The sequence below is a fragment of the Ambystoma mexicanum genome, chromosome 11 (genome assembly GCF_040938575.1).
Source record: "Ambystoma mexicanum isolate Mex_15411 chromosome 11, UKY_AmexF1_1, whole genome shotgun sequence".
In the NCBI taxonomy this organism is placed as follows: Eukaryota; Metazoa; Chordata; class Amphibia; order Caudata; family Ambystomatidae; genus Ambystoma; species Ambystoma mexicanum.
The window spans coordinates 452,435,390-452,454,390 of NC_090934.1; the positions used below are offsets into that span (position 1 = coordinate 452,435,390).

Below are 19,001 nucleotides of genomic sequence, written 5' to 3' on the forward strand. Positions count from 1 at the left end.
ATACAGATTTTGAATAGAACATACTGGACACCTGAGAGAATGATGAAAAGAGGGATGAGTGACAGCTCGGAATGTTGGGCGTGTTCACATGAGGAGGGCACCTTGGAGCATATGTTGTGGGGATGTTCGAGGGTGAGAGGTTTGTGGTTCGAGTTTGATCAGATCTGTGAAAAGATTTTGGAGGAGACGGTTCATATGGATTTTAAGACAATTGCACTAGGCTGTGGGGATTTATTGGACGACCTGACTACTTCCCAGAAGAAATGGATCTTTCGTGGGGCAATGGTGGGGAAGAAACTAATTTTGAGACATTGGAAAACGTCTAACCCTATTACTATTGAGGAATGGATTTCAGAAATGCATTCTCTAGCGGATATGGAGAGAGTGTTATATCAGAGAGAGAAGAAAACTACATTATTTAACAAGATTTGGGGTAAATTTCTGCTATTATATTAGACCAGTTCATTGAATGTTTTGTGACTCCTGGAGGGGAGGGGGTTTTTCAGCGGTATATAGTTTTGTTTGCTTTGTTGTCATTACTTTATGATGTAATTTTGTGTACATATTATTTCTATGTTGTAGTATTCTTGAAAATAAATAATTAAAAAAAAAAAAATAGGTGATTGAGCATCTGACACATGTGGAGTAGATCTGGAAAGGAATGGGTGCCTGGGTGATGGAGTGACATTGGAGGACATGTCGCTCCAAGCTTACCCTAAGGTACACCCTGGCATAGCAGGGTAAGTTTTTTTTATGGGGCTGGTCTGGACAGACTGATTCACACCAGTGATGTGCTTGCATAACAGGCTAGTCGGAGAGTGCTGGTGGATGGTGCGGGCTGGAGATGGGACCATGCTTGCCATCTTGGGCAGCTGACCCGGTAGGTCTGGGGGAGCAGTCCATGGGGGAGTGGGGCAATGGAGTGGCACCATGGGCCAAGTCATGCTGGACTAACTCCGGAGTACACCCTGGTGAGCAGGAACAGGGATGTTTTGGTGTTTGGTCTGGCACACCAGTGGTTGATGTCCACCAGGGAGGTTGCAATATGGTGTGGTGCAGTGGGCTCCGGGGGGCATGCCGATGGTTGGTGTGGGCTGGGAAGGTGACCAGGCCAGTGTTCCTTGGCAACTGACCTTGTAGTTGTACTGGAGCGCACCATGTTGGGGGATTGGGACTGGGCGTCATGAGTAGCATCATGGGTTATGTCACGCAGGATAACCCCCAAGGCAATCCCACAGAAGAGGTTTGCTGGTGCTGTTTGGAGCTTTCTTTGGCACAACAGTGTTTGGTGTGGGCCAGAGAGGTCATCATGAGGGCTGTCATCCTTTGGGCTTCTAGTTGCATGTCGGTGGTTGGTTCGAGCAGGTGATATGGCCTCTCTGGCAGCTGACTTGGTAGGTGCGTGGGAGCAGTCCATGGGTGGGTGGGGACCGGGCGATTGAGTGGCATCATGGGCCAAGACATGCAGGACCCCCATTGTGCCTCCCAGAGTACACCTGGATGAGCAGGTACAGGATGTTTGGTCAGTCACACCATTGGTTGGTGTGGGCCAGTAGGTCGTCATAAGGCTTGGAGCGGTGGGCTCCTTCTTTCATAGAGGTGGTTGGTGCAGGCTGGTGAGGAGTCCATAACGGTGCTCTTTGGCAACTGTATATGGTAGGTATAGTAGAGCACACTATTGGGGGGGCTGTGCCTGCATGATAAGAATAGCATCAGGAAAATTTCCCTAGTTACAGACGAGAGAACTCAAAATGTTGTATCTCTGAGCATTGCTGCTATTCACAAATATTTGCCTTTTATGTTAAATTCTTCAACAGTGCTTCATAAGAATCCTCAGTAAGGCTCTTGTTTATTTTTGTGTAGGCTGTGGCGAGGAATGGTGGGTAAAACTATAGGCTGTATTATGTCCCCTTATATTTCACTTCCTATGTCATGATTACAAGCAGGGCCTTGATAAGGTTTTACCCCCTACTTGGAATCAAATGATTTTTGATGGAGTAAAAAAGTTATTATCTTTACCAATAGGAATACTTTATGCTTGTTAAAAGATGTTCGTTCTCCTTAAAATTCCTATTGAGATCAAGCAGTAATATTATTAGAGTTCCTTCCTATGCCACTGCTCTGCTGGTCACTGATTCAGAAATATCAATGGAAAATTGTGGATAGAAACGGGTGGTGTTCTTATATGTTCATTGTTTCTCATATTTTTTGGGTACATGTTCCTATTTTATGGAGCACACATGGTTGGCGTGTATGCCTCTTAGCTGAAAGGCCGGTTTTGAGTTAGTGTTGTCATAGCTCTGTTCGCAGGACAATGTAATGTGGATATTAAGTAGAGACATGGAAATTCTGATCATCACATTCTTTCGTGCAGTCATTCTGATGCAATTATCATGCTTACACACATTAAGAGGCATGTTCTCCAGGCCTTGAATTACTTCATTAAAGTGGCAGTTTTCTGACATACTCCTTTTAGTTGCCATTATTCCATACGCAAATATTGCATCCTGTCAGAATTTGTTGCCAGCCACATCATTTATGATAAATGATATTTGACTACCCACAACTAAACCTTTTGTTTATACTAAGCATGCAATGCTTCTTTGAAAATACAGGTATTTTTCTCTGCACAGAAGTGCTTGTGCTAGATACTGTGGTAGATCTTGGCGTCTTGGATTGGTTGACAAGTTCTCTTTATAATCACATATCTTTTGTAGCCTTTATCTTTCGAAAAAGTGCTGTAGGAAGCACCATTTACACTGATTTGTAAATAATTGCATTGGTTGGGAAAAGAGAAGTTGCCTACCAAACTATTTTGGGGAAGATAGCTCACTAAATATGCATGCTCACAAAGTGGCTAACTTTGTTAGTCAGTTGTGCACTTAGATTTTTTTTTAGAGGGAACATAAGTAAGTGTGAGGTGGAGTAGTTGAGGACTGTGATGAAAAAGAGTGAGGTGGAACTAATGGGGACTTAAGTGGAAGAGTGAGGAGGGTGTGGTGGGAGACTGTGATGAAGGAAAGTCAGGTGGGAGAAGTGGGGAATTGTGATAAAGAAGAGTGAGTGCGGGTAATGGGGTTTGTGACAAGGAATAATAAGGTGAGAGTAATGTGGGATTGTGTTGCGGAAGAGTGAAGTGGGGGGAGTGGGGGACTGTGATGAGGAAGAGTGTGTTGGGAGAAATGAGAAACTGTGATGAGGAAGAGTGAGGTGGGAGTAGTGGGCAACTGTGACCACAAAGAGTGATGTGGGAGTAGTGGAGGTCTGTGATCATGGATGAGTGAGCAGGGGTTAATGGGGGCTATGAACAGGAACAGTGAGGAGGGGTAGTGAGGGACTATGACAAGGATGGGTGAGGTGGAAGTAATGGGGACTGAAGTGGAAGAGTGAGGAGGGTGTGGTGGGAGACTCTGATGAGGAAAAGTCACGTGGCAGTAGTGGTGAATTGTGATTAAAAAAACAGTGAGTGCGGGTAATGGGGTCTGTGAGGAGGAAGAGTAAGGTGAGAGCAGTGAGGGACTGTGTTGAGGAAGAGTGAGGTGGGAGAAGAGAGGAAATATGATGAGGAGGGGTGTGGTGGGTTATTTAGGGACTGTGATTAGGATGAGTGGAGTGGGAGTAAGTGGGGGTTGTGATGAGGAAGAATGAGCTGGGAATAATGGGGGACTATGATGAAGATGTGTGAGGTAGGAGCAATGGGAGACTGTGGCAAGGAAGACTGTGATGGCGATAGGGTGGTGCTGTGACCAGGCAGAATAAGATGGGAGTAGTGGGGGACTGTGATGAGGAAGAGTGATGTGGGGTTTGTGGGAATTGTGATGCGAAAGAGTGATGTGGGCTAGTGGGGGACTATGCCAAGGAAGCATCAGGTAGGGTTAGTGGGAGGCTGTGATGAAGAAGAGTGATGTGGGAATAGTGGGGTACTGTGATGAGAAAGAGAGAGGTGGGTTTGTGGGTGGCTGTGACAAGGAAGAGTGAGGTGGGGGACTGTGATGCAGAAGAGTGAGGTGGGGATAGTGGGGTATTTTTTTGAGTAAATGTGAATTGTTTAGTTGGGTACTGTGACAATGAAGGAGGTGTGAGCAGTGGTAGAGTGTGATGAGCAAGAGTCAGGTGGGGGAGTGGGAGACTGACATTGAAAAGTGAATTGGTGGTGGTAGTAGGTGACTGTGATGAGAGAGTGAGGTGGTAGTAATTATGGGCTGTGGCTAGGAAGTGTGAGTTGGGAATAGTGGGGGATGTAATGAGGAAGAATGGGTTGGGAGAAATGAGGAACTGTGATGAGGAAGAGTGATGTGAGAGTAGTGGGGGTTTGTGATCATGGAAGAGTGAGGAGGGGTTAATGGGGGCTATGAACAGGAACAGTGAGGAGGGGTAGTGAGGAACTGTGAAGGTGAAGAGTGAGATGGGGTAATGAGGGACTGTGATGAGGAAACATGAGGTGGGGTTAGTGGGAGAGTGTGACAAGGAAGAGTGAGGTGGGGAACAGTGACAAGGATGTGTGAGGTGGGGATAGTGGCAGATTGTGACGAGGAAGAGTGATGTGTGGGCAGTGGGAGACTGTAATGAAGAAGAATGAGGTTGGGGTAGTTAGGTACTTGATTGTGACAAGTACGATGAAGGTGTGGGTAGTGTAGGCCTATGAAAAGGAAGAGTGAGGGGGGGTCAATAAGGGACTTTGAGGTGGATGAGTGATGTGTTGTAGTGGGGGACTGTGATGTGGAAGAATTAGGTGGTGGTAGTGGGGGTACAGTGATGAGGAAGAGTGAGGTGGGGTAATGGGGGACTGTGATGAGGAAGAGTAAGGTGGGAGTAGTTGGAGACTGTCACAAGGAAAAGTGAGGTCTGGGTAGTGGGGGACTGTCACAAGGAAGAGTGAGCTGGGGCTGTGTGGGACTGTCATGAGAAAATCTCAGGTGCAATAGAAGGACTCTGATGAGGATGAATCAGAAGGGGTTTGTGGGGACTGTGATGAGGAAGAGTATGGTGGGTATAGTGGGAAATTGTCATGAGGAAGAGTGAATTCTAGGTTTATGGGGACTGTTGTGTAAAACGGGGGTTGTGACAGTGGTAGCGTGTGACATGGAAGAGTCTGGTTGGATAATCTGCGACTGCGAAGAATAATATGGAGATTGTGGAAGACTGTGATGAGGAAGCGTGTTATGCAAATAGTGAAGGATTGTGACTTGAATAGTGAGGTGGGGTAGTGTGGGATTTGGATGAGAGAGTTATGTGGGGGTAGTAATGGACTGTAAGGAGGATGAGGGAAATGGGGGTTAAGGTCAGATTATCATTAGGTATCAGGGCAAGGAAATGGAAGGTGGGGGAACAGGTAAGATTACCATTGTGTACAGGAACGAGGAAGAGGGATGGGGCGGTAAAAGTAAGATTACTATTGGGTACTGGCACAAGGAAGATGGATGTAGAGAAAAAGGTGAGATTACTATTGGTTACTTTGATGAGGATGAGGGATGTGGGGGTATAGTTAAGAATACTATTGAGTAATGGGATGGGTAAGAGGGATGTAGTAGTTAGGGTAAGATTACTAATTAGGTATCTTGATGAGGAAGAGCGATGTATGGGCTAAGGTAGGATTGCTAGATAGTTACTGTGACAAAGAAGAGGGATGTTGGGAATGTAATAATGTTGCCTAATGACGTATGGTGAAGATCGAGATCTTCAATTTTAAATCACATGACAAGCTTATCCAATCCAAACAAAGTCTAATGTAAACCTACATCGGCACCACTCATGTTTCAGTTTTGCACTTTTATTAAATTTAATTAGGCTTATTAAAGTTTTTAAGTCCCCCAAACACTAATAGCCCTTTAATACCCCCTCCAATACATTTTAGGTTAATTTAAGAAGTGATTCCTGTAATATATTTTATATTAAAAACAGATTGCTTCCTAAATTAACTTAAAATACTCCTCGTCCCTTAACTAGCAATTCCTGTGTATTGCTACATCTGAATATATCCGTTTTGAAGTATTTACTGTTTCTTTTTGCCACTCGATTTTCAGATCTCAATCTCAGCAGAACACTAGAGCAAAGAAAAAGAAACAACACTATCCCCAAGCCTAAACCTTCACAAATCATCTATTTTCGTATCCTGTGCTTATGCTCCCCAGCCTCAAAACTGCCCTACTTACACCCCTTATATCATTATAGGGCAGTTAACGAATTTCAAACTGCATAATGACAGAATTTCAGAAATGAAAAGCCTTGGCACCAGCAATGCATCGTGGGAGATAAAGATAACTTTTTGGCTACAGGGGCACCCTGTTCTATGCCAATTTAAAAACAGTACTGGGCGACTTTATGGCAAAATAACAGAGGGTACCTCTGAGTGCTTTGTGCCCAACTTGTTTCTTATTTGGCACAAATCCATCCAGCGTTTTTGGGTTTGGGCTGTGCATTAGAGCATAGAGTGGACATTTTCCTTATGGGAAAAAGAATGGAAAAGTGAAAAACACCTTTATTTGGCCATTTAAATCTTTTGAAACTTTACACAGATTTGCACAAACATTTGCCTGGACTGCAAATCTTGTTTGTAAAATGTTGTGCTGGTCGGTTCAATGGGCCAAAAGTTATTAGATGTAGAATGGATGAAAGGCTCCACCTTAATTATAGGGTGACTAGAATCACCTTTTAATATGGTGTGTGTGTGTGTGTGTGTGTGTTTGTTGCGTGTGTTTATCAATTGCTTTAGAAATGTTTACTTTACAATGCTTAGAGCTTACAGGCCTAATATAGTGTTTATTGTACTTCTGTGTTGCTTGACATATGTAAGCGCTGTATGTGTGCACTATTATACTACTCTCATATCTTCTAAGGTCTGCTTTACTGCTCAGTCCACATTTACCTTGATATCGTTTGTCTAGACCTAAGTGTCAATTACGCTGTTCATTGACTAGTGTGGCCACTATGAACCTTCGATAGAGCTGGTTCTGAAAATGTATCTAAACAGCCACTGTTATCAGCTTCAATGTTCTAAAATTATTCCCAGTATTAACACCGTACCCTTCTTCTGGTAGAATTTGCAAAAACATTCAAAGTGCTTTAAGTAAATTTTATTTTTTAGTAAAAGGTTTATTACAAAATGCAGTAAACGTGCACAGGACAAAAATAAAATAAATGTGGGTCTAGTTTACCCTTATAAATACATATAGTACAATCACTAGGCATTTCATCACTCTCCATTAGCGCGTGCGCGCACACACACACAGAGACACACACGCACACATGCGATTACCTGTTAAAACTGCATGTTAACGTGTAGATGAACTCTTACTGCCTATGGGCCTCATTCCGAGTACGGCGCTAACCAATGGCGCTATTAACGCCTTGGTTGACGCCGTACCCGGACCGGCAGCGCCTTGGTGGTTGGCGGAATTACCGCCCCATTCCAAGGTTGGCGGGGCGGTAATTCCCCAATCCCCATTTACCCTTCCCCATTCCCATTCTTGCCCCATAGGGCATAATGGGAGTGGGGAAGGCGTCAATTACGCCACCGTAAATTACGGTGGCGTAATTAACATCAAGGTCCCTTAGCGCCATGGTATTTAACGCCTGCTAAAAGCAGGTGTTAAAAGCACCATGGCGCTAAGGGAACTCGGAGTATGGCGGTAAGGGATTACCGCCACCGCTCTCGTTAGCGGTGGCCGCTATCCCTTACCGCCATACTCGGAATGAGGCCCTATGTGTTTACTTTATAATGACTGATATCTTAATTCTCACTGTGGTAGCATGCATCATTTCTAAATTAATCCATGATATGGGGGTCACAATTGACCAGCTGTAAGATTTCCTTTAACATTTTCATTGTAATTTGGGCCTTGTAGCATTCCTATACATCAAGTGAAACAATTTGGAAACACTACAAGATTGCAATGCTTTACAAAGGGAAACTTTGGGCCTCATTACCAGTATGCAGGTAGCCATGCCCTTAATAAGGGCATGGCTGTCTCCATACCGGGTTCCAGTACCAGGTTCTGTGAATGAGGAATTACCGGGTCATTCCGACCTTGGAGGTCCCGGCAATTCCCCATGCATAAAACCATTCCCCATTCCCATTTGAGCCCCCATAGGGCTCAATGGGAATGGGGATGGATCTAATAACTGGCCCTATAATAACAGGCACGTTATTAGCTCCTTGGTTTTACCAGATGTCTGTTCCGCGTCCCGCTAGGGGACCTCGCAATCAGGCATCCCGTAATGAGCGGTGCCGGTCCTGTATCAGCACCCTTCATTACGGGAGCGCCTGCCTCGTAATGTGACCCTTTGTAATTAGATCATCAAATCCCTGGTTTATGAAATCCTATGTTCTTCAGGTTGTAACTTCCTTTTGATACCTTAAGTGACAGAATTTAAGTATATGTACCAGGAGCGTAGTATGAAATGCTCTCCTGAACAGGATTTGACAGTAACCTAGAAAGTCATATCCATGACCTGTACGCAGCACAGAGATAGATAAGTAATACTGTCATCTTTAAGTACTACAGCATGGAGCTGGGCAAGGTCATTTCTCATAACATCCATTTTAAATGTAAAATGTAGGAGTCTTCACGTTAAGTCCATTCCTGAATGATATACTGAGTCCTCCAGAGTCAGTGTTTCTTGGAATCATTGCACATTTTTTCACATGTGGGATTTCATGTCTGTTTTCATTCATTGTGGCTCATATCAGGATGCTAACACTGAAAAAAGTCAAAATAGAATAATTAAGAAGACAAATTGTAACAGTACATTTTCATAAAATAATGTATACTTTACTTAACGAGAACAAAGGTAGGATTTCTTGGGTTTATTAAACTCATTGACAGTTAGAACGCACATGTTATGTAATGCTATTGTGATTCATACCACGCACCGCTGCCATTTTCTTGGTCACCAGGTGCTTTGGCGGATTTGAAAAGCAAGTGGGTTGGTAGGGGTTAGTGGGATTGAGAGGGAAAGCGCTAGAGAGCTTTCTGATGTGTGCTGTTGGTAGCTTCAGTTTGTGTGGTTTGTTCAGTGTTTGAGGGTGAGCATGCAGACTATTAGAGAGATTTTAGTAGGGTTAGTGGTCAATTGTCTGAGTCATTTTCTGCAGGTTAGGTTGATCCATCGAGTTAAAATCATTCTACAGTGATTTGCAGAAGTTTGCTTTTTTCTTATCTTTCGATGGCCCTGTTTCGGGCAATTAGTTTTTCGTTGTTTCGCTGTTTCTGTTATGCTGGGTTGGCGGTTTCCTTCAATATTTCCCATTTAGCTTGGTGAGTTAAACAACCTTGTTTTTAACAATTTATTAAACTATCACATAATGAAGATGATCTCTATGCAGCATTTTAGATTGTGGTACAACTTTAAAGCAGACATGGTAAACAATAACTTTATTGCAGACATGCTGTTTGGTGAATCAGGGGCAGAATAGGTGGATTATTTCTGCTATGTGTACTATTAAAGCAGGTCAGACAAAACCTCAAATCAAAATGAGTGAAGAAGCAAGCATTTTGACCACTTTAGCACATCCCTTAACTTCTCCCTAAACTACGTACTGTGGCAGATTCTCAAAACCTTTTGGTGCAAATGAGATGTGTAATCACTGCTCATCATTTGCACCAAAAAAGATGCTCCTCCAGCCTCATGGACATTTGAAAGTGCAGAGGGAAACGGCTGACGATCAGAGACAGGAGTGTGACCCGACAGATAGAGTGGTGGACAGCCTGAGGAAAGCAGCCGTCTAAACTCCAGACAAGGCGGCAAGGGCATCCCATGTAAAGAACACACTATACAGAGTTGTGGTTTTCCCCTTGTGAAAAGGAAGAAGACTGATTCCAAAAGAAGTGCCACACGTCATAAGCAAATGAAGATATAAAACAGAAATTCGCCAAACTACTAAAGAACGCCTCCCAGTGATCCTAGTGATTTCCATCTGTTTGAGAGTCATGCAACTCCACTATTAGAGGGCCTTGGAAATTGAATTTTAAAATCAGAAGGACCCCAAAAAGAAGACACACTATAAGAAGGCAGCTAATTAAAGCTTTTCCATTGTGAAGGTTGGACCCTAAAGAAAAGCTTGATGGAATCCTATAGAAAGCGGTTTCCCACAGAAGATATAGGGGCCAATTCATAGAATTCGGCGCACAAGTGGCGCACGCGGCTGGCGCACAGTGTGCGCGTGCGGTAGTCTGCGCCAGCCGCGTGCGCCGAAACACATTCAGGCGCACATCGTATTCATGGATTCCAACATCCACAACCAGCCGTGGCGCAGAGTGGCGCAGCGACCCTGCAGCAGCGTCAGTTACGCCCCCAAGAACGCCCCTCGCGCAGGGAAAAGCCATCAAAATCCCCAATCCAGCGCAAAGGGCAGCAGCAAACGCAGAGCGGGGAGCGTGTATTTCAGGGGTGTGCGGGTGTCCCCACACGCGATAGGCCTGGGTACGTGTATGACAGGGGTGCGCGAGAAAATCTACACGCGATTGGCCTGGGTACGTAGATTTCTGGGGTGCGCGAGAAATTCTACACGCGATTGGCCTGGGTACGTGGATTACAGGGGTGCGCGAGAAATTCTACACGCGATTGGCCTGGGTACGTGTATTACAGGGGTGCGCGAGAAAATCTACACGCGATTGGCCTGGGTACGTGGATTTCAGGGGTGCGTGAGAAAATCTACATGCGATTGGCCTGGGTACGTGTAGTACAGGGGTGCGCGAGAAAATCTACACGTGATTGGCCTGGGTACGTGGATTTCAGGGGTGCGCGAGAAATTCTACACGCGATTGGCCTGGGTACGTGTATTACAGGGGTGCGCGAGAAAATCTACACGCGATTGGGCTGGGTACGTGGATTTCAGGGTGCGCGAGAAATTCTACACGCGATTGGCCTGGGTACGTGGATTTCAGGGGTGCGTGAGAAAATCTACACGCGATTGGGCTGGGTACGTGGATTTCAGGGGTGCGCGAGAAATTCTACACGCGATTGGCCTGGGTACGTGGATTTCAGGGGTGCGCGAGAAAATCTACACGCGATTGGGATGGGTACGTGGATTTCAGGGGTGCGCAAGAAATTCTACACGCGATTGGCCTGGGTACGTGGATTTCAGGGGTGCGCGAGAAAATCTACACGCGATTGGCCTGGGTACGTGTATTACAGGGGTGCGCGAGAAATCCTACACGCGATTGGGCCTGTGCGAGTGGGGCAGTGTATTACGTGGGTGTGCGGGAAGTTGAAGAGGTGAATTGCCAGTGTGGATCCTCCCAGGTCTCCCCTCTACCCCCTCCACGACCTCTGCAGGCAGCCCACACCACAGGGGACTACCCTGCACCCCTGGTCATGTCCCACAGGCAGCCCATCCACCATGGGCATGCCCCCCAGCCAAGCCACATGTCCCCTTGCACCCCCACCCCCCAGCACCGTGGGGCACCTGCCAGCAGGCCCCAACCATGTCCCACTCATGTCCCCTTGCACCCCCACCCCCCAGTCACCAGGGGCAGCCTCCACCAGGCCCCCACCCATGTCTCCCACCACCCCCACCCCTCCAGTCACCAGGGGCAGCCTCCACCAGGCCCCCACCCATGTCTCCCACCACCCCCACCCCTCCAGTCACCAGGGGCAGCCTCCACCAGGCCCCCACCCATGTCTCCCACCACCCCCGCCCCTCCAGTCACCAGGGGCAGCCTCCACCAGGCCCCCACCCATGTCTCCCACCACCCCCACCCCCCAGTCACCAGGGGCAGCCTCCACAAGGCCCCCACCCATGTCTCACACCACCCCCACCCCCCAGTCACCAGGGGCAGCCTCCACAAGGCCCCCACCCATGTCTCACACCACCCCCACCCCCCAGTCACCAGGGGCAGCCTCCACCAGGCCCCCACCTATGTCTCACACCACCCCCACCCCTCCAGTCACCAGGGGCAGCCTCCACAAGGCCCCCACCCATGTCTCCCACCACCCCCACCACCCAGTCACCAGGGGCAGCCTCCACAAGGCCCCCACCCATGTCTCCCACCACCCCCACCCCTCCAGTCACCAGGGGCAGCCTCCACCAGGCCCCCAAGGCCCCCACCCATGTCTCACACCACCCCCACCCCCCAGTCACCAGGGGCAGCCTCCACCAGGCCCCCACCCATGTCTCACACCACCCCCACCCCTCCAGTCACCAGGGGCAGCCTCCACCAGGCCCCCACCCATGTCTCCCACCACCCCCACCCCTCCAGTCACCAGGGGCAGCCTCCACAAGGCCCCCACCCATGTCTCCCACCACCCCCACCACCCAGTCACCAGGGGCAGCCTCCACAAGGCCCCCACCCATGTCTCACACCACCCCCACCCCTCCAGTCACCAGGGGCAGCCTCCACCAGGCCCCCACCCATGTCTCCCACCACCCCCACCCCTCCAGTCACCAGGGGCAGCCTCCACCAGGCCCCCACCCATGTCTCCCACCACCCCCCACCCCTCCAGTCACCAGGGGCAGCCTCCACCAGGCCCCCACCCATGTCTCCCACCACCCCCACCCCTCCAGTCACCAGGGGCAGCCTCCACAAGGCCCCCACCCATGTCTCCCACCACCCCCACCACCCAGTCACCAGGGGCAGCCTCCACAAGGCCCCCACCCATGTCTCCCACCACCCAGTCACCAGGGGCAGCCTCCACAAGGCCCCCACCCATGTCTCACACCACCCCCACCCCTCCAGTCACCAGGGGCAGTCTCCACCAGGCCCCCACCCATGTCTCCCACCACCCCCACCCCTCCAGTCACCAGGGGCAGCCTCCACCAGGCCCCCAACCATGTCTCCCACCACCCCCACCCCCCAGCAGGCCCCCACTCATGTCCCCTTGCACCCCCACCCCCCAGCACTGTGGGGCACCTGCCAGCAGGCCCCCAACCATGTCCCACTCATGTCCCCTTGCACCCCCACCCCCCAGCACTGTGGGGCACCTGCCAGCAGGCCCCCAACCATGTCCCCTTGCACCCACACCCCCCAGCAGGCCCCCACTCATGTCCCCCTGCACCCCCACCCCCCAGCACTGTGGGGCACCTGCCAGCAGGCCCCCAACCATGTCCCACTCATGTCCCCTTGCACCCCCACCCCCCAGCACTGTGGGGCACCTGCCAGCAGGCCCCCAACCATGTCCCCTTGCACCCCCACCCCCCAGCAGGCCCCCACTCATGTCCCCCTGCACCCCCACCCCCCAGCACTGTGGGGCACCTGCCAGCAGGCCCCCAACCATGTCCCCTTGCACCCCCACCCCCCAGCAGGCCCCCACTCATGTCCCCCTGCACCCCCACCCCCCAGCACTGTGGGGCACCTGCCAGCATGCCCCCAACCATGTCTCCCACCACCCCCACCCCTCCAGTCACCAGGGGCAGCCTCCACAAGGCCCCCACCCATGTCTCCCACCACCCCCACCCCCAGTCACCAGGGGCAGCCTCCACAAGGCCCCCACCCATGTCTCACACCACCCCCACCCCCCAGTCACCAGGGGCAGCCTCCACAAGGCCCCCACCCATGTCTCACACCACCCCCACCCCTCCAGTCACCAGGGGCAGCCTCCACCAGGCCCCCACCCATGTCTCCCACCACCCCCACCCCTCCAGTCACCAGGGGCAGCCTCCACCAGGCCCCCACCCATGTCTCCCACCACCCCCACCCCCCAGCAGGCCCCCACTCATGTCCCCTTGCACCCCCACCCCCCAGCAGGCCCCCACTCATGTCCCCTTGCACCCCCACCCCCCAGCAGGCCCCCACTCATGTCCCCCTGCACCCCCACCCCCAGCACTGTGGGGCACCTGCCACCAGGCCCCCAACCATGTCTCCCACCCCCCCACCCCCCAGCAGGCCCCCACTAATGTCCCCTTGCACCCCCACCCCCCTGCAGGCCTCCACTCTTGTCCCCCTGACCCCAGGTCCTGACGAAACGCAATCATGGCAGTAATGGGCAGCATACCCAGCACAAACACCCAGCCAAGGATTGCATCCACCCACATAGTAGATGCAATTACATGATACAACCCCAATGGCAAGTATGTAAATGAACACATGTCCGTCACACACACATACACAATGGGTGCAAGTGAATGTCAAAACCCATATCATGACATGCATGAAACCAATGAGAAAATACCACAAATGTAAGTAATAAATATATGTATTAAAGATGAAAATGAAGTAAAGAAATAAAACACACAACAATGGGGATGACAAAACAAATGGTCCATGTCCGAGAACTAATAGAAAAAATCAAAAAACAAAGGAATCCAAAAACTAATGTAGTCCAAAGCAAAATAATGGGGGGAAAAAATAAGGAAAAACCATTGCCTCATGGTGAACACAAATATAAATCCAACAAATGTTTTCCAAACATCAAACTATGTACAAGAATAACCCAGGGTCCATGAGCCGAACACCATAAATGAAACCTACTACTACTAACTAATAAAAAATATATATACAGAAAAGTGGCCATTGTCCGAGCGGTCCCAAAAAAACTTAAAAAATAAAGGAAACCTAACACTAACTAAAGAACTATATACAATGGCAGCGGGCAAGTCCTGCGGCTCACTCTGTGATGTTGCTGGCCAGGGCATCATCGAACTCCATGTCGATGTCCCGGAGGCGGGACTCTGTCCTGGCCCCGAGGTCTCGCAGGGACAACCCCGTGTCCACCTCAAACTCCCTGCGAGCTTCCTCGAGGCACTCAGCCCGCCTCAACGCCCGACGCATGGAGAACTCCGCCCTGACCATGGTGAGCCGCTCCTCTTCCGCCCGCTGCCGCTCCGCACCTATCCGCTGGACCAACTACTCCCACACGGAAGACACTGCCATCCCAGGGTTCTCCTGCCCTCCGGCCGATGCCTGCCCCTCTGATCTTGATGGCCCCGAGCCATGATGCCTCCCACGTCGAGCCTGCTGCTGCCTCCGACGCCACTGCCTCTGCCAGCACGACGGCATCCAGGCTGATGGAATCCACCGATGCCGTCGTGCACGTGCCCTGCCAGATGATGCCGGCACATCCTCCATCTGCAGGGGGACAGTTGCTGGTGTGTCCACCCCAGCTGGACCTTCGACTCCCGACTGTGGCAGGGATGGGGTCCCCACCGAGCTGGCTGCGTTGGTCGGGGCAGGTCCACAGGGGGCCCTGGTGGCATCTGGGCCGGAAGACAGCATGGAGCACGACTGGCGCATAGCCTCCACAGAGGAGGAGAGGGTCGCCAGAAGGCCACACACATGTAGGAAACCCCCGACCATGGCGGCTCCCAAATGGTTCACGTACGCACGGTGCTCTTCGTGATGATGTGCATGCTCCTCCCGGGAAGCATGCACCTCATCACGAATGCCAGCCGTGCGCAACGCGACACCAATCAGGACCCTCTCCACACGGCCAGGGGTCCCCTCGTCCGCAGGTAGAGGAGTGTCAGATGACATGGACATCTCCCCTACCTGCGGACGGGCCTGGGATGGGGCATCCCTGCTGGTGCATGGTGGTGCAGTAACAGTGTCAGGGACAGTGACATGCACAGGCACCTCCACGGCGACCTGTGCTGCCTCCTGCCCCTGGCCCTGGACTGCACCACTTGCACGAGCGGGGTTGCCCCCACCAGGCCCCATGTGTGGCTCAGTAGCGGCCTCCTCCCCCTCTGTGGAAACCACCAACCTGGATGTCTCCACGCCGTCTTCCGCCGGTGCAAGCCCCTGTGGGGGCTCACCCACCCCTTCCGCTGCAGCCGTGGCGGCATCCCCGCCGCTCTGCTCCACAGCGCCTTCTCCGCCCTCTTCTTCACTTGCCACTGTGTAGAGGGAGACATAGAACACAAGCATCAGGGTACTGTACAATGGTCCCCTAGACAGGAAGCAACAGCAGATGAGTGGCACTGTCATACATCACTTCCATCATGTCCCTCCACAACACATGGGTCAGTGCAGGCAAAACACATACAGTAACAGGCATGGCGCATGCCATGGACATTGGCATACATGACCAAGGGACTCATGATTCATGCAATGTTGGTTTTAAACTCACATGCATCATGGGTCTTGCCATCACATGCACACACCTCACCGTAGTTCCATCCATCTGGCCTCGTACACCACAGACGCAGTGGATACAAGGATGACTAGGCTGCATCAGTGAATCTGAACATTGTCACAAACATGTGTCATGCATCCATGGCAGTTACAAGTCACAGACACGCAGGTCAGACACACACACATGGACACCATACGTGTACATGGGACCAGCACCCATCCCTCACCCCCACCCATGTCCAGGAACAGAGACTGCCATGCTTCCATGTGTCCATTCCGCACAGAGCCCCCCATGTTGCAATAGAACACATGCACCAACCATGTGGTTCACACATCACTGTACTCACATGCCTGACCATGATGTCCCTGCACACACACATACGTACATGGCCTATGTCACACATACAGGCAGGTATCAGACAACCAGCACACTGCAACATGCCCTGTCTCACACAGTAATGCTTGGCCACTTACCGGCCAACTCCAGATGGGTCTGCCTCCAAAGGATCTGGGCGTGGAGCGCTGGGTCTACGCGTTCCAGGACCCTCATCTGGATGTCACTCAGGCGTGCCCGGCCCCCCTCCGCGAGGCGCCGGGCCTTATTGAGGGTCCTGGACCTCAAGTCCTCCCAGCGCTTCTTGATGTGCTTGATGTCGCGGGTTGCCACCCCCTCCGCGTTGATGGCAACCACTACATCGTCCCAGATCCTCTCCCGTCCTTCCTTGTTGGCGCGTGGTCTTCCGAAGAGGGCATCATAATGCCCCAGGACATGCTCCACCAGGACACCAACTTCCTTCTCACTGAAGCTGGTGGCCCTCTGCCTCTCTGGCTGGGGGTCGCCACTGGTCTCAGATGGTGCTTGCCCCGACATGGCGACCCCCGAGGCAGGCGTGGGTGGGCAACTGGGTCCTGGGGCTGGGCTGTGGAGCGATGGTATCCCAGTCGGGAGTCTACTGTTCCAGCAGGGGTGGACACAGCAACTGGACCCCTGCAGATGGCTGATGTGCAGGCACCAAATGGCAGGGCACGGTGGCAGCAGGCAGGCAGGCAGGCAGCAGCAGATGGCACGTGGGAGGCTGCTCAGGGCACTGGGGGGCAGTGATTCGGCCTTCTGGGCAGGAGCGTGGTCTTCCGTGTGTATTCGCGTGGCCAGCTTGATACGGAGTGATTTGGCACGTGAAAAATCTGCACGTCAGCGTGTAATTCGAGGAAAGGCCCTTAGCGCGTAAGCGCGTCTGCACGCATACGCATTTTCATTGGACCAAAGGCCCTCAGCGCGTGAGCGCGTCTGTGACGTGTCGTGCGAGGGTGTATCCCTCATTGCACGTGATGACAGAACACACGTGGATTTCAACCAATCGCGTGTGAAAGTTCACGGCACCCCGGAACACACGTACCCAGGCCAATCGCGTGTAGATTTTCTCGCGCACCCCTGAAATCCACGTACCCAGGCCAATCGCGTGTAGCATTTCTCGCGCACCCCTGTAATACACGTACCCAGGCCAATCGCGTGTAGATTTTCTCGCGCACCCCTGTAATACACGTACCCAGGCCAATCGCGTGTGGAACTACCCGCGCACCCGGAAACACACGTACCCAGGCCAATCGCGTGTACGCTCGCTCCCCTCCGATCACACGCGATGACACCCGAATACGGGAAACACGTGCACGGCAAAAGACGTGCACAGGCGTCAACGAGTCCGCCCACACGGAGCGCGGACAGCATAAAAGTGCGCGCAAACAACAAACGCATATATACAGCGACGATGAATGCCCCATTTGTTGCTGCACTGATCGTGGGACACCGCAGGAGGAGGAGAATAGCCAGGGCACGCATTTTTGCACCACGGACAAGCCTTTTTGGGATGCCTGACGACCAGGTCTACGGCAGGTATAGGTTTCCACCCCATATCATCCTAGACCTGGTCAGGGAGTGGGAAGATGACCTCACATCCCCCACCCTTTGCTCCCAAGCATTGAGCCCCTTGGAGAAGATGCTCAATGTCTTGCATTTTTTGGCCACTGGGTCGTTTCAGCGGACCACTGCCATAGTGGGGGGGGTCTCACAGGCCACGCAGTCACGCTGCCTACACCAGGTACTGGCAATCATGACAGCGCGCCCCTCAGTCCGCAGGCACATATACATGCCCAGAACACCCGCAGAAAGGCAGGCGGTTGTCCTGGATTTTTTCAGGGTGGCACACTTCCCCAAAGTGCTCGGTGCCATAGATTGCACCCATGTGGCCCTACGTCCACCTAGGGCCACTGAGCACATCTACCGAAACCGCAAGCACTGGCATTCCATCAATGTACAGGTGGTATGCGATGCAAAGGGAATCATCACCTCTGTCTATGCAAACTACCCTGGCTCCACCCATGACAGTTTCATATACAGAATGTCCGCCCTGAGCCGGGCCCTGGAAGCTGGGCAGCATGGCGACACATGGCTCCTAGGTCAGTACAAATGCCCTTGCACATGCTTGCAAGTCACACACAGACAAACATCCCAACCCTAATAATCTCAATTATTATTGCCTCCCCAGGGGACAGTGCCTACCCTCTGAGCAACCACATGATGACGCCAATCCGGAACCCCACCACACCACCCCAGGTAAGATACAACGCCGCCCATATTGCAACCAGGGGCATAGTGGAGCGCACATTCGGAGTGCTCAAGTCACGTTTCCGCTCCCTTGACCGCTCTGGTGGGCAACTACTCTATGCACCACCAGTAGTGTGCAGGATCATTGTGGCAGCATGTGTCCTGCACAATGTTGCAACACGGCAGGGTGTCCCGGTGGACATGGTGGTGCCCCCACATCCCCAACCACAGGCACAGGCGCTGCCCATGGGAGGGGACAGGGCACGTGGCGAGGAAGCCCGGACCCAGCTTGTGGCCACATTTTTCACCTAAACTCCCACCCCTGCGGAGTGCACACAGGCCTGGCACATACCAGGTGACAATCGATGATGACAAAGTGACAGTCAACT

The 19,001-nt window shown here is 51.6% G+C and overlaps 1 protein-coding gene across 3 annotated transcripts in view; it reads right to left on the reverse strand.

The window, feature by feature from the left end:
* Nucleotides 1–7,058: 7,058 nt before the first annotated feature.
* Nucleotides 7,059–19,001, reverse strand: part of LOC138503506 (embryonic protein UVS.2-like) — a 283,894-nt gene continuing 271,951 nt past the window's right edge. For all 3 annotated transcript variants that reach the window (XM_069623293.1, XM_069623292.1, XM_069623291.1), the window contains one exon: nucleotides 7,059–8,699. In XM_069623293.1, coding sequence (XP_069479394.1) covers nucleotides 8,686–8,699 — 14 coding nt within the window. In that variant the 3' untranslated portion in view covers nucleotides 7,059–8,685. The remainder of the gene's footprint in view (nucleotides 8,700–19,001) is intronic.